We start from the raw sequence: 14,756 nt of genomic DNA, 5'->3' as shown, positions 1-14,756 counted from the left end.
CCCACGGGTCAGCACATTGAGTCGCACAACAAGTCCCAGAACTAAAAATGTTGACTGAAGGACACCACACAAATGCCTGAGTTTAACCAGGTAGTAGATGACATTTCCCTGTACAGAAGCATTCCAGCTAAAAGCTAAGGACTCTTTCAGCATAAAGCATAACCACAAAAGCACTTTCAAATGAAGAAGGAATGTCAGAATTCAAACATCACCATTGCAGGACCTCTAATGAATGAGAGACAACCAGACATCCTGTGCCTCCGGATGGAAGTACAACATCCTACCTATGAAGTCATCTTTCCAAACAAAGAAAAAAAGAAATTGGAACCTGACCAAACTCCCAGGTGAAAATGTCTATTGGCAGGACATAGCAAGGACAGAGTGTGTGAAACTACACCACATTTCCTGAACGCAAGCAGGAAAGTCTAGACTAGGAGAAACCAATAATACAGTGTCTTCAACAAATAAATTGCAAGGAAAAAGGAGATGGAGAGGTCACCTTTAGATGAATAAACGACTTACGTGATACATCAACCAATACCAACCAATTGAATTGCAGAGGCCTAATTTAAATCCTGATTCAAACAAATTATTTTAAAAATTGTATGATATGTATGAGACACTTGGAAATTCAAACAATAATTAGATATTTGATGATATTGATGAATTAATTGTTAAATTTTTAGATAGAATAATAGTGTTGTTCTTAAAGAATCCTTGCCTTTTATAAATGTGTATGAAGTCTGCATAGATGATAAGTGATGGCCGGGATTTACCTAAAAATAATCTGGGAGGCATGGAAGAGGGGGAAGTATAGATGAAACAGGACTGGCCATGAGTTAAAGCTGGGTGATGAGTGCTGGGAGGGTCATTGTACTACTTTTAATATGCTTGTAATGTTCTATAATAAAAGATTAAAACAAATTCCTAGAGCCGTTGCTCTCGAATTTTTAATTTATAATTATCATTGCTATTACTCATGAATCATTGCAGATTTCATCTGATATAAGACGTTATCAATTGCAAGATGCACTATCATTTTATGCATTGTCAAGAAAAAACAAAATGCTGCCAATTAAATGATAGGCCATCATTTGTAATATACATCCCAATTTCAGAGCTGTTAACATGGAAAGAACATGTGTCTTAGAATCAATGGGCAATAATAATAATAATAATATTAACTGTGGCCAGCACTTAAGAAGCATTTCCAATGAGCTAAGCTCTGTACAAACATCCTCTTTAATTTCATAACAACCTTATGAAGAAGATGATATCCATCCTTATTTGATGAATAAGTAATGAGACCCAGAGAAGCAAATTAATTTGCCCAGAGTCACACAGCCAATAAGAGGCGTAGCTGGGATATGAACCCAGGATTGTCTAACCCAGAGCTGTGCTCTTTCCTCCATAAGAGGCCAATTCCAGTGAGTAAAAGGCACAGGGCAAGACAGACACCTGTACCTGGAGGCTGTTACCTCCCCCTAGGTCCACCTGCTGGGGTGGAGCGCAGGGGGACAGAGGGCACTTACAGGGTCTGGATGGCCCGCAGGGAGGTGAAGGTGCCCTTGGCGAGACTCTGGATCTTGTTGTCGTACAGGGAGAGAAGTGAGAGGTTCTGTAGGTCCTGGAAGGCATCGGGCCGGATGCAGTTGATCTTGTTGGCATTCAAGAGCCTGTGGGCAGAGCCAGGGCCAGGTGGTAAGGAGAAAGGCACAGCATCAGACTCATCCACAGGTCCTGGGCACCTTCCCAGGCACTCAGCAGGCACAGGGCATCAGCGCATCTGGCCCTCGGGTATCCACTCCATGCAGAAGAGCTGAGACCTCTGACTGCCCTCTCCATGCACTGGGACCACCTTAGCCCCACTCTTCTCTCTTTCAGGGAACCGTTAGAGGTGCCCCATGGGATTCTCAGAAAGCCGAGAGTGCGGTGGCAAAGCCACCTCCCTAAGGCATCTGGGGGACTCCTCCTCCTTCACAGAGTTCTGCTGGGTTCCTCAGGTGGCTGCGATGGAGCACTTGGGCTCCGTGCCTCTTGGATCCTAGAACCCTTGCTTGAATGCTCATGGTTCAAGGAGGGTGAGCTGGGCCTGGGTGTCCCCTGCAGGAGACCACTCTCTCCCCAGCCATGCTGAGCTCCTCAGGAATACAGGCCGCCTCTCAGGAGCATCTCGGCTCAGGTGTTCTGTTATGAGCTCGGAGTCACCTCTCCCTCCCTCTCTGGCCTCTGCAGAGCCCCATAGCCTCTCACAGCACTACCAGGTCTGCCATCCTCCAAGCTCCTTGCCTCAAGTGAGCCCCACCCCCAAAGAGGCCAAGAAGGCCAGTCTGAGAGGCCAGAGGCGTACTGGCCCCCTCCCAAGACCCCACCCAAGAACACCCTCGGCTGGGTCCTTACAGGAGCTGTAGGGTGTACAGGCCTCCAAACACACCCCGGGGCAGGTCTGTGATCTTGTTCCCATAGAGGACCCTGGAGAAAAGGCAGCAGAAAGGTCGAGTTAGAGGGCAGCCCACCAGGCCAGGCATTGCTCTGCAAGTCAGACACCTCACAACGGCACCACCACCAAGCCGCCGTCGTAGCCATGCAGGTTTGCTGTAACAAATTGCCAGCAGATGGCAGTAAAGTGTATTTTAAAAGGGTCGCTTGTTTCTGGTTTGCACCAAGGTCCCCCATGGGCTGCAGGCAGCCGTGATCCTCATCACTGCAGGGGCAGCCCCCACCCACTCCCTGCCCTCACACATGGATCCCACAGAAGTCTGCAAAGGGACCATTTGGGGAACCTCATGGGAAATTACCCTGGTCTGGGATCCAAAAGGAGATGGTTCAAAGAAGAGGAAATTCCATAAGCAAGAAGAGTTAACATCTTTTCAGAGAATTACAGGAAAACACTCAAGCCAGACAACACATGTGGTATGAGCTCCAGCACGTCAAGTACGTCTGCCCGGCGGAGATAAAACACCAGAAAGAAACAGACCAACGTGCTAGCCATGCTGAGATCTGGGTGGTAGGATTGCAAGTGGGTTTTTTATACTTTCGTATTTTCTGTCTTCTACATTGAGCATGAATTCCGGGTAATAAGAAAAAAAGCAGAAGTTCAAAAGAGACATGCAGGCAGGAATGGGTTCAGAGAACAATGACAGAGTAGAGCGGGTTGGAGGAGCAAGGTGTATTTTAGTCCTAATGTCACAAGCAGCCCCCCAAAGCACCCCTACCCCGACACATTCAATATGAGCAAAAACAGTGCATGCTATCTCTTCAGACATGGCTTCCAGATCATTCCTGGTGGAGGTCACACGGGAGCAAAGTCCCTGCAGTGGGACCTGTGTTGGCAGCGGGGAGAGCCCCGGTGTGGCTTGAGTGGAGGAAATAAATGGTACAGGAGCTTGGATTTCACCCAGCCAGCACCAGGAAGCCTCTGAAAAATGATGAGCATTCGGGACGACCTCTCAATCTGTTGTGTGCAGAATGGAATGGAGAGGGCAGGGGTTGACGCAAGGAGACGTGGTCAGGGCCGGACAAGGCAGACACTGCCTATGGACACTGTCAATGAGATCTATTTGCATGACCTTAGCACAAAAACTCTCACATGGTGGGGAGGTGGCTGCGACCAGGTACCCATGAGCACCCACCACAAACCCACTTCGATGGGTTACTGTCATATCCAATTTAGGAGATTCATTCACTTCTCAGAGGAAGAGCTATGCATTTTGGCAGGCCACCTCTAGGATCTGATCTCCTCAGCCAATGACAGCAATCCATCACCAGGCCAAAAGGTACAGCTGTGTAGGTTGTGCACTACACAACCTAAGCAGTGCCATTCACAAGAGTTCACTACCTCGGACTCTACTCCAAGAGAAGAGGGTGCACACAAAAGGCATGATCTGGCTGCCTCCTGCACTCACCAAGGAAGAGTTCATTCCGTTCTGCTTCTCAAGTCCCTAGTCTATGTGAGGCATGTCCAGTGCTGCAGAGGGACAGGTGAAAACACTATTCCTGAGAGTAGCGAGGCCCCTACCAACAGGGAGCTCCTCTGACAACATGGCACCCTGAGTGTACCCTTTGTATAGAGAAAGTGCCGTGGGACCTCAGAAAGTAAGGAGCTTGGTGAACATGGGAGTGTGAGCAAGGGTTCTTGGAAAAAGAGAGATGAAGGACATTTCTGAGATGAATTTTTGATGCTGCATAACATTTTGTAGATTGACAGCCCACCCACTCTAAGTAAACCCTTGAGGAAAGGGAAATACTGGGAAAAAGTGGAAGAAAACAATGCCTTTGCATTACCCACCACAACTTGGAATCAGAGCATGCTTTGGATGAAAGGTACTGGTGTGACAGATGTCACAACTGGAGCTGGTGTTTGCAGCCCTTGTAGGTGACCTGGGGAAGGCTCAGGAGCACGGCGTGCTGGGCCTCTGTGGGGAGGCAGGGCCAACATGAAAGCTGGGCCAAGTCAGATGACTGCCACAAAGAATGCTGGGAAAATCCCCACCATGGCAGGGAGAGCATCAGTCGTCAGGGGCAACAGTTCTGTCTAGATTTTCCATGCACTCAGTCCTTGATTCCTTCCTCTCCCTCCCAGGAGCAGAGGGTCCACCAGGGAGGAAGGGAGTAATGGGCACAGCAACTGTGGACTTTGCAGCCAAAGGGAGACTCATGAATGCCCAGGTGGGCAGGATCTATGCTCTCCCTCCAGCACCCACTGGAGGGACCTTGGACCCTCTTGGCCTCCTTGGGGGATACTCTGGACTCCCACAGGAGCCTTGGTGCTGCTACTCACAGCGAGTTCAGGGAGCGGAGGCCCTGGAAAGCATCAGGCGCAATCTCTGCTATCTGGTTGTTGCTCAGGTCTCTGCAAGGTGAGCAGAAGAGAGGGTGGCTGAATTCCTCAGAGGCCACCAAGCCCTGCCTGATCCTCTCTACCTCCCAGGCGCATGGGAGGGCAGGGACTTCTTTGAAATTAGAAAAGCAAGGGGCTAGTTCTCCCATCCATCCGAAAAACCTACGACCACTACCGCCCTGTGCAGTCCAAAGTCACACACAGGTGGGACACTCCAGCCTTGGTCTCTTCTTGGCAAAGCTTTCCCCCACTCCCCAGCTGTCCCTTACACCCTTTCTCACGTCCACAATGGCTCCTATGGTGCCCAAGCTGAAATGGAGGATAACAGTCAGCTCTGGTCATACGCCAGACTCGGGCTCAGCACTTAGGCCTCAGGACAACCTTGTGAGGAGGTCACACCACTGCCATCCCGACATCACAAATGAACCACGGGAGGGGCAGGAAGGCCGGGCAGCAGCTTGCCCCGGGTCCTCTCAGCCATTGGAGGCAGTCAGGACCTGCCCAGGGCGGTGGCACGCCTGATCCAGGCTCTCCCTCCTGCCCCTTGCTGACTCTCAGGACGCAGGAGCACTTACATCCTCCGAAGCTTTCTGTACGGAGAGAAGGCTCCTGGGGGGATGGACTTGATCCCGTTGAGCTCCAGGCGACTGCAGAGACAGAACACAGGAGCCTCAGGCCGGGTCACCCCGTCCAGGCTGTTGCCTGCTGGGCTCACCCACCACCCAGACCGTTTGCCCCTCCTGCCCTGCTCCCATCCACTACGGAATAGGTGGGCTGACACAGGCAGAGCAAAGGGGCTGCTGTGATGTGAGTGCCATTATCCCAGGCTGCCACGGCTGAAAGGGGCCCAAGAAGGATGCGAATACTAAAAAAAACAATTCTAACAGACCCACCCAGCTGGGCTGGACAGATGGACCACAAAGGAACACTCCCTTCCCAGCCCTCCAGAGTTGCCCAGCCTTGGGCAGCGTTCAGCCAACCAAGGCAAACTGTCTTCTCCATCTGCACTGATGGGCCTTGGGGCAAGCCCTGGGGTCGCTCTCCGCTGGGTCACCGGAGCCTGGCCCGGCCCCAGGGCCTGCCTCCCCGCACTTGCCCTGCCCGGTACTCACATCTCCGTCATGGTCTCGGGCAGGTTGGCAGGGATGGCGGTGAGACCTTTGCCACGACAGTCCACAATGCCATTGCTGCAGGTGCACATGGCCGGGCAGGAGCCGGAGGAGAGGGTACAAGAGGGCACGCGCCCCGCCTCCCCCTGGCCTGCGGAAACAGTAGGCTGTGACCTCAGGTGTCCCATGTCAGCACCTCCCTCCCAAGACTGATGTGTGGGGATGGGGCACAGGGTGTTTCTCTGGATGAGGATGAACCAGAGGTCACCAAGGACTCCGATGTAATTATGTGGGCCCTGGCATGTAGCAGGGACTTAGATGTTTGCTGAACTTGAATCTGAACGTAACTGTGCTACACGAAAGTGTGATTCATGTGCTTGGAAATCCCAGCCTAAATTCTGAAGTTCCGGGTTCTCATCCAAGTTACTCAGCATTTTTGAGACTGAGTCTCCTTGTCTGGAACCTGAGGATGACAAGGACAATATTTGCTGAGCACTCACTCTGTGCCATGTGCTGTGATAAGTGTTGTATATGCAGTATCTCCTTTAATGCTATTGCTCAGCCTAGGGGGAGCATGATATTATTGTGGCCATTTTACAGGTGAGAAAACAGAGTCCTTGGTATTAATCTGTGGGAAATCACCCAGCTAATAAGGTGCTAAAACCAGGATGAAGCCCAGTGTGTGATAAATTATTTTAATTGAAGTATAACACATAAAGTGCACAGTCTTAAGAGTATGGCTGGCTGATTTCTACTTATGGATACACCCACAGAACCATCTCCCACATATGGAACACTTCTATCACCCAAGAAGGCTCCCTCATGCCCGTTCCCCAAGGTAACCACTATTCTGAGATCTAGCACCAAAGATTCTGCTTGTTTACAGACTTCACATAAACGAAATCAGACAGCATGTTCTCTTGTGTCTGGCTTCTTTTATTCAATACAAAAATCTTTGAGATTCACCCGTGCTGTGTGTATATCAGTAGGCTGTTCTTTTTTATCACTGACTATTATTCTATTGAATGGATATGTCGTAATTAGTGAATCTACTGTCTTGTTGGTGGACATCTGGGTTGTCTCCAACTCTGGGCTATTACAAAGAAAGCTGCCTTGGATATTCTTGGACATGTGTTTGGCAGAGCATATGCACACACCTAGCAGTGGAGTTGGGCTTTAGTAGATTCTGCTATACAGTTCTGAGAAGTGGCTGAGAAATTCACACTCTCACTAGCGTTTTAACCTCTAATCCTTTCCTTGGCCCTCCCAAAGATCAAAGGAAATAAAGCTATGAGGACTTCTGACAAATTGGGAAAGTGCCCTTCTCAGGAAAGGGGTTGTCAGGGTGAACAGACTCCAGAAGAGGAAAAAAAAAAATGCCTGAATACAGAAACCAAGGTATTTTAAATGCAAAGAAAAATGTTTCATTTCAAAATAAGAATTATCCGTTCCTCTTCCTAAAACCTGAGGGCAGCTGCAATTACTCAGAGAAGCAGCCTCAGCCTTGGCTCTCCTCACACACAAGCAGATACCCATGCACGCACACACGCTCACACACACACACTCACACACTCATTCTCACACACACTCTTACACATACACATTCACATACTTACTCTCGCCACATATATCCTCACACTCTCGCACACACCCTCATAGATGCTCCCATAATCACATTCACACACTCACACACATGCACGCACATACACCCCCTCAGAGATGCTCAGTCACATTCACACACTCACACACTCTCACACACCCTCATAGATGCTCATATAGTCACATTCACACTCTCACACACACGCACACACACAGCAGCCCTGAGCACAGTGGTGTTCAAGAGCAGTCTCCGGAGCTGCCAGTGCTGTGGAGGAGGTGACAGCCACCCCCGGCCCCCAGAGCCTCACATTGAGGAGAAGAAGCCGAGCCCAGTAGACCCTTTTCCCTCGGAGTTCTATGTGGCTGGTGGCCTCAGAGTCCACAGGTATAAGAGAAACCTCTGTTGTGAGTATGAAAACCATTCATTCACTCAGCAAACATTTCTTGAGCACCTCTCTGTGCCAAGCACAGGCAAAGTCATGGGGATATGGCCAGAAACCACCACACACTGATTCCATGTGCTCGTGGAGCTTACAGTCCATCACGGACCTCCCCTGGGGTCAGACAAGGCTTGCTGGGCTCTGCGCAGTGAGGAAGTGTTGGCAATCACAAGGCTGGGAAGGGTGTGACAACGGGAACAGCCTGTGAGAAGGCCAGGGTGGGAGGCACCTGCTCCAGGAAGGGGCAGAGGCCAACCGGGATGGGACGCAGTTAGTGAGGAGGCCACTGGGCTGGGGGAGGCTGCCGGGTGTGGGGAGGCCGAGATGACCCTGCCCCAGCCTTGCAGGCTTAAGGGCAGCTTGGACTCTCCCAGGAGCACCAGGGGCCGGTTAGTACAAAGCAGCAATGACCAGCCCAGACTTGTGGATCCTTTTAGATCTTTCTGGCTGCAGTATGGAGATTGAAGAGGCCAGAAAGGAAGTGGGCTGGGCAGTCAGAAGACTCTCAAAGGACCCCAGGTGGAAGATGGAGGGCACAGACTCTGGAGTCCACCTCACCTTGAGCTGAGGCTAACTGGGCCAATTCAATGACTTTTCAAGGTAGCAGGGGTAAGGCAATGGCAGGAGGGAAGAGATAGTAATAGGAATGGACTAAAGGTGGGTAGGGGAGGGGATGGTGAGGGGCGGGAGTAAATGGGAGGAGGCGTTGGATAGAAGCAAAAAGAGTAAATGGGGGAGGAAGCAATGGGGGGGACGGGAAGAGAGGACGGGTGGGGGCAGGAGGAACAAAGGAGTAGAGGCAAGAGGTGACATGTGGAGACAAAGGCAATGGATAAGAACAGGAGATAATGGATGGGCAGGAGGCGGGATGGGCAGACACAGGTGATGGATCGGGACAGGAGATAATGGGTAAGCACAAGAGATGGTCGGTGGTCTAGAAGGTGATGGATAAGGCAGCAGGTGCTGAGTAGAGAAAGGAGATGACAGGTGAGAACAGGAGGTGATGGGCGGGCCAGATGTTAATGTGTGCTGACAGGAGGTAATGGGAGGGAACAAGACGCGGGGTGCAGCAGGAGGCAGGTGATGGACAGTCAGTGGAGAGCCCCAGGCGGACCTGCACCCACCTGAGCAGCTGAACTCACTCTTCTGGACCTCGGCCACGTTGAGGCCGCGTAGGCCGGCGGGCCCGGAGCACTGGGTGAAGAGCCCGATGGTTGGCCGCTGCCTCAGCCACTGCGACAGCCAGGCCAGGTGGCAGTCACAGAACAGGTGGTTGGAGTGCAGGCGGCTGCAAGGGGACAGGGCCGCTTACAACCCACCTCTGCGCCCAGCCCCTGGCCAAAGAATGGGAACCCCTCCCCCTGGGAGGAGCAGAGCCCCCGTGCTGCTCTCGACACAAGCACAGGCTACACTGCAGTCAGCCCGCAGCTCCACCTGGGGCTCACCCACAGCAGTGGGAAACGTCCCAGAGGCTGCTCCTTCCCGCACAGCACACTCAGGGGAACCCCTTTGGCTGGATTTTGCCCAGCAAATATCCATTCACCTCCCTGAGCTCACACAGACCCACTGCCCCAAATCACGTAATGCATTTTCAGACACACACACAAATATCATGAATTTTCTGAGGAAAAATCAAATATAAATGACATCCGACATCCTTCCCTTTTAGATCACCTCCTCTGACTCCAGCTCCAGTCCACCCACCCTGGCGGGCCACTGGAGGTACAGAGGGGAAGGAGCTCCCGCCCCTGCCTGCGGAAGCCTTTGTCCCCTTTCCCCACTGCCCTGGCACCGGCCACACTTGGAGCTGTGCTTCCAGACACCCGGGGCTAACTCACAAGGTCCGAAGCTTGGGCATGTGGTTGAAGCTGGACACGGGAATGGTGGTGATGTTGTTATTGTTCAGGGTCCTGATGGGAAACCAGAATCAGTTAGCCTCTGTCCAGAGGGTTTCTCGATGACAAACAGGCAGACTCTCATGCTGGTCTCCATGGTCCCCGCTCGAGCTGGACCAGCAGTGGGCTGGACCTGGGGGAGGGTTACACTGAAGAGCATGAGACAAAGCCACCCTCCGGGAAAGCCCTGAGCTGGGACAGTGATTAAGAGGCAGCTGTATCTGAGTCTGGTAGAACAGGGGAGAAGAGGCTTGGAGGCATGCAGACTTGGGCTGGCATGGAAGAAACTGGGGTTTAGACATCCAGAAGGAGAAGGGAAATGTATTTCTGCTGCATGTGTCAGAAACTCCTAGGAGATACAGCCCCTCACCCTGGGTGCCATCCTGGGGCAAGTGGCTGTATCTTATAAGCGGGTAAGCCTGGGTCACGCTGCTGCAGGTATGACTCTATGAGCGTGTGCCCTCCCATCCTCGGCAGCAAGTCCAGGAGAGCAGAGAGCATGGCCTCTGCCCTGGGCCTGGAACAGCCTCCCAGGTCTCCTGCCTCCTGTGCTGCTCCCAGGCCCCGCCTCCAGCTGCCTGGGCCACAGCATCTGCATTAGCCAGGCTTTCCACACCTCTGCTTCCCTTCCCATGTCTCACTTACAGCACCTCCAGCCCCCGCAGAGCTCGGAAGGCCCCTTCCTCGATGCAGCTGATCTGGTTCTTGTCCAGCTGTCTGTGAAGCAAAGGAAGGTTGTAGAGAGGAGGTCACGTTACAAAGAGCAGAAGTGTCCAAACGTTTTTAATCAGGAAATCCATTTTTTGTTTTAAAAAAGAGGCCTGACACCAATCATGTATTCAGCACAAATGTGTCAATCCAGCTAGTAAATAATAAGCTTAAATCATTTATTTTTTATTAAAATAATAACTATACATAACATTTATATTCCTCTACCTAACCTTGCATATCTCCTGGGGAATCGGTACCTCTGCCCTCATGTTGGAGACCACCTACAGGGTGTTGGCAGCTTAAGAATGAGTCTATCGCAGATGCAGTGGCAGCCAGAGCTGGCAGACAGACTTCAGCGTCAGTGCCAAGTGAGACTGACTAGCGGTGGCTACCTGGAGCGCTGCTCTCAGAATATACTGAAGCTGTGATTTGGGCGACTTGGGAAGAATGCAGTGATCAATTATCCATGTCTACTGCAGGCAAAGGGGGTCGGGGAGTGACTGACAGGCAATTGCCATCCCTGCTGCGGTCAGACCTCAGGAGGTGGTAAGCCTGGACCAGAATACATTTGAAAAATAGGACTAAACCATTACATTTAAATAGCATTTGACAAAGTGTGTTTATTTCCATATCTCATTTAAACCTCAGAACAAGCCTGTGAGGTAAATGTGATGTCCTCATTTTGCAGAACAATATACTGAAGCTCAGGGAAGTTCACTGACTTAGATTCAAACCCAACTCTCCCAACCCACTGGAGGGCAAGGGCACGGAGACTGTCCATTCCAATGGACCAACAACATCCTCCAAGCACCTCACAGCTCATGAGATGCCCTTCAACCCAGTCCCCAAAGGCTGCCTGTTTCCTCTGACCCCAGATTTTTCCAGAAGACCATGCTGGCACCAACCACCTCAGAGCCTGGTCCAGCTGCTTGGCTGCCTGGACCACAGGGCTCAGGGAGACCTAAGAGGACACTGCCAGGGTTGGCCCTGCAGCCCTCAGCCCCTCTCTGTCCCAGGCCTGTACTCACAAATTTTTGAGGTCTGTAGCTCCACGAAAAGCCTTTCTGGGGATGGCCTGGATGGTGTTCTCACTCAGGTCCCTGCGAGGATCAAGCCAGAGGGAGAAAAACACTGGTCAGAAGAGATTTCGTTAGAGGCCCTGATGAGTCAAGGAGGTCAGGCAGGCCAGACAGAGCCCAGACCAGTCACTGCTACAGCCCAGCCCCAGGGACAGTGCCTGGCACATTAAAGGCCCGAAGTCAGCACTGGTTGAATGAATGAATGAATGAATGAATGAATGAATGAATGAACAAATGAGTTGGAGCTCAGTGCCCAGTCATTTCCCATTCTCTGGGCAGAAGGATTGCAGCTGGAGGGAGAAGGCTGGTGCAGCGGTGACCAGCTCAACCAGACCCCACACTGCCCACCAGACCCACAGAGGTCAGCTCAGGCCCCTGGCCCCTCAGCATCATCCAGGGCTGCAAAGATGCAAACAAAGGTGGAAGGGGCTTCTCAATGGCACCCATAGCCTCCCTGTGTGACCTGTGGTAAGTACATCACGGCTCACTCTCTGGAGGAAGGTGCCATTAGTTCCCAGGTAACCAGCCAGTAGGTGGCCAACCCAGGCTGAACTCCAGGCTGGGTCTGACTCCAGATGCCACGCTCTCAGGACTGCAAGAAGCAGAGTCACTGAGAACCTGGGTCCACACTGGAACACGCTGGCCTAGGGGCTGCAGTGCTGTGTCCCTGCCCTGTGGCTTGGAAGGCAGGGATCACAGAGGGCTTCATCACCTCTCCATTAATAATGTCCTAATGTGAGGAAGGAGGTATTGCCCCAGGCCAGCTTCTGGACCCTTCCTCCAGCTCCTTAGGCAAGACTGGGCCTCTGGCACCTGTCCACGTGCCTCTCTCCCTTTCTCTCCCTCTTCTCTACAAACTCTTACAAATGTCCTTTTCCAGGGTAGCTTTTCCTTCCCACAGCAGTGGTACCAATTGCCTCCGTGTTCTGAGCATGTCCACCCAGCCACGCTGCCCAGCATTTCACATGTGTAACTGCGCCTGACCCTCACACTGACTGCAGCACAAATGTTATTACCATCCCTATTTCACAAGAAGGAAAGGGGGCTCAGAGCAGTTAAGTAGCTTCTTCAAGGGAACACAGCTGGCAAGTGGTGGCTCCAGAATTTGAACCCAGGTAGTCAGGTCCCAGAGCCTCCCCTTGCACAGCGTCCTTGGGAGTGGGAACTGTTACCTCACCCGTTTTGCAGAGGAGGGAACCGAGCTCCACGATGTTAAGTACCTTACCCAAAGTTGGACCAGGGTGGGGACCCAGAGAGTCCTGCATCAGACAACTCAGACAGCCTGGGGCTGACTGCCTTGGTGTGGAACCCAGCGTCGGGCCGTCCCTTCTCCTGGGTCAGGCCCTTGGGGCTTGACCATCTCCCTCCTGTCAGCCGTTCACCCCACGGGCCTCAGAATTCACAGTGAGCCCTGAAAACACAGCCCACAGGGCCGCCCATGCACAGTCCCCTGAGCTATGAGAGATCCCATCCTTTTGTCTGGGATTTTCTGCTGAGACAACAAAACAGAAGCACGAGAGCAGAGTGCACGGGCCCCATGCTCAGAAAGGCCGGTCTGAGTCCTGGCTCCCGACCTCCTGGCGGTGCGTCTGTAGGCCAGCCCAGTTTCTCTGTGCAAGTAATTGCTCCCATGGCCATATAGCCCGCATTGGCTCTGTTGTTTCTTTGGTCTGTGGACTTGTTCTCTCCCTCTTCTTAAATAGGATGTGAGCACTGGGCAGGGTCAGCTGACAGGTAAATGACTGGATTGGGAGCAAGAGCCGTGCAGGCCGCACAGGTAAACAAGAGAAGGCTTGCACTCAGGGGCTCAGTGTCACACGAGTTCCTGAGTAACTAGGAGCCAAGGCAGACATGGGAGCCCCACATGGAACCAAGTCTGGCTTGATGGAGAGTCTACACACACCAGTGACAGCTGGGCTCGCACATGTAGAAGTAACCATAGATACACAGAACACCCTAGAACACTCACACTCAGAGCCCAAGGAGGACACATGGGAAACCAGCAAACAAAACCTCCATTCCTTCATTCAGCAAGTGTGTGCTGAGAGCTGACTACCCGCTGGGGATACCACAAAGACCTACACTCCAGCTTACAATAATCGCTGGAAGAGCAGTATTTCCCAGGAGATGCAATAGCTCAGAGAAGTGAGTGACTGACTCTACCTGACGGGGAGGACATGAACTCTGAAGTGGATCCTGAAAAGTAAGTCAGAGCTTACCAATCAGAAAAGGAAAATGAGGGAAGCACATTCTAAGCAGTGGGAATAGCATGTACAAAAGCTCAGAGGCAGGAAGAAGCAAGGCAGGCCGTCTGGGGGAATACCAAGCAGTGTGGTGTCACTGGAGTGTGTCCATGGAGCTTGTGGTGGTTTTATTTATTTATTTATTTATTTATTTATTTATTTATTTATGTATTTATGTATTTATTTTAATTTTTTAAGGAGGGCGCAGCTCACAGTGGCCCATGCAGGGATCGAACCGGCAACCTTGGTGTTATTAGTAGCACCATGCTCTAGCCAACTGAGCTAACCGGCCACCCCTGGTTTTAAAATATGCCCACAAATTCTTTGACATTTCTGCCTTCAAAAGATAGAGCTTAATTGTCCTCTTGAGAGTGGGTGGGGTTTAGTAACTCACTTCTAAAGAATAGAGTATGGCAGAAGTAATGGTGGATAACTTCTGAGACCAGATCATAAAAGACACTGCACCTTCCTCCTTACTCTCTCTCAGTTCACTCTCTCTGGGAGAAGCCAGTGCCATGTCATAAGGACACTCGAGCAGCTCTCTGGGGAGGCCCACAGGGAGAGGAACTGCAGCCTCCTGCCAGCAACGTGAGGCAGTCGTCATGGAAGTCACGTCTCCAGCCCCAGTCAAGCTTTCAGATGAGGCAGGCTGCTAGGGTGTCAGTGTTTGTGGGCCCCCCAAATTCAGGTGCTGAGATCTAATGCCCAGGGTGATGGTATTAGGAAGTGGGGCTTTGGGAGATGCTTAGGTCATGAAAGTAGAGCCCTTGTGAATGGAGTTAGCGCTCTTAGGAAAGGGTTCTGAGAGCACTACTGCCCGTTCTGCCATGTGAAGCACAG

At 51.7% G+C, this 14,756-nt stretch overlaps 1 protein-coding gene across 1 annotated transcript in view; it reads right to left on the bottom strand.

Annotated features, from left to right (window-relative positions):
* SLIT1 (slit guidance ligand 1) overlaps positions 1–14,756 on the bottom strand; it is a 155,572-nt gene that overhangs the window by 41,807 nt on the left and 99,009 nt on the right. Inside the window, exons 5-13 of the mRNA XM_019724789.2 lie at positions 11,623–11,694; positions 10,529–10,600; positions 9,827–9,898; positions 9,113–9,276; positions 5,953–6,100; positions 5,416–5,487; positions 4,781–4,852; positions 2,401–2,472; positions 1,533–1,676 (exon numbers count right to left, since the gene is read on the bottom strand). Coding sequence (XP_019580348.2) covers positions 1,533–1,676; positions 2,401–2,472; positions 4,781–4,852; positions 5,416–5,487; positions 5,953–6,100; positions 9,113–9,276; positions 9,827–9,898; positions 10,529–10,600; positions 11,623–11,694 — 888 coding nt within the window. The remainder of the gene's footprint in view (positions 1–1,532; positions 1,677–2,400; positions 2,473–4,780; positions 4,853–5,415; positions 5,488–5,952; positions 6,101–9,112; positions 9,277–9,826; positions 9,899–10,528; positions 10,601–11,622; positions 11,695–14,756) is intronic.

The sequence above is a fragment of the Rhinolophus sinicus genome, linkage group LG07 (genome assembly GCF_036562045.2).
Source record: "Rhinolophus sinicus isolate RSC01 linkage group LG07, ASM3656204v1, whole genome shotgun sequence".
In the NCBI taxonomy this organism is placed as follows: Eukaryota; Metazoa; Chordata; class Mammalia; order Chiroptera; family Rhinolophidae; genus Rhinolophus; species Rhinolophus sinicus.
Note: the sequence above shows the minus strand (reverse complement) of the source record. Positions and strands in the feature narration are given on the sequence as shown.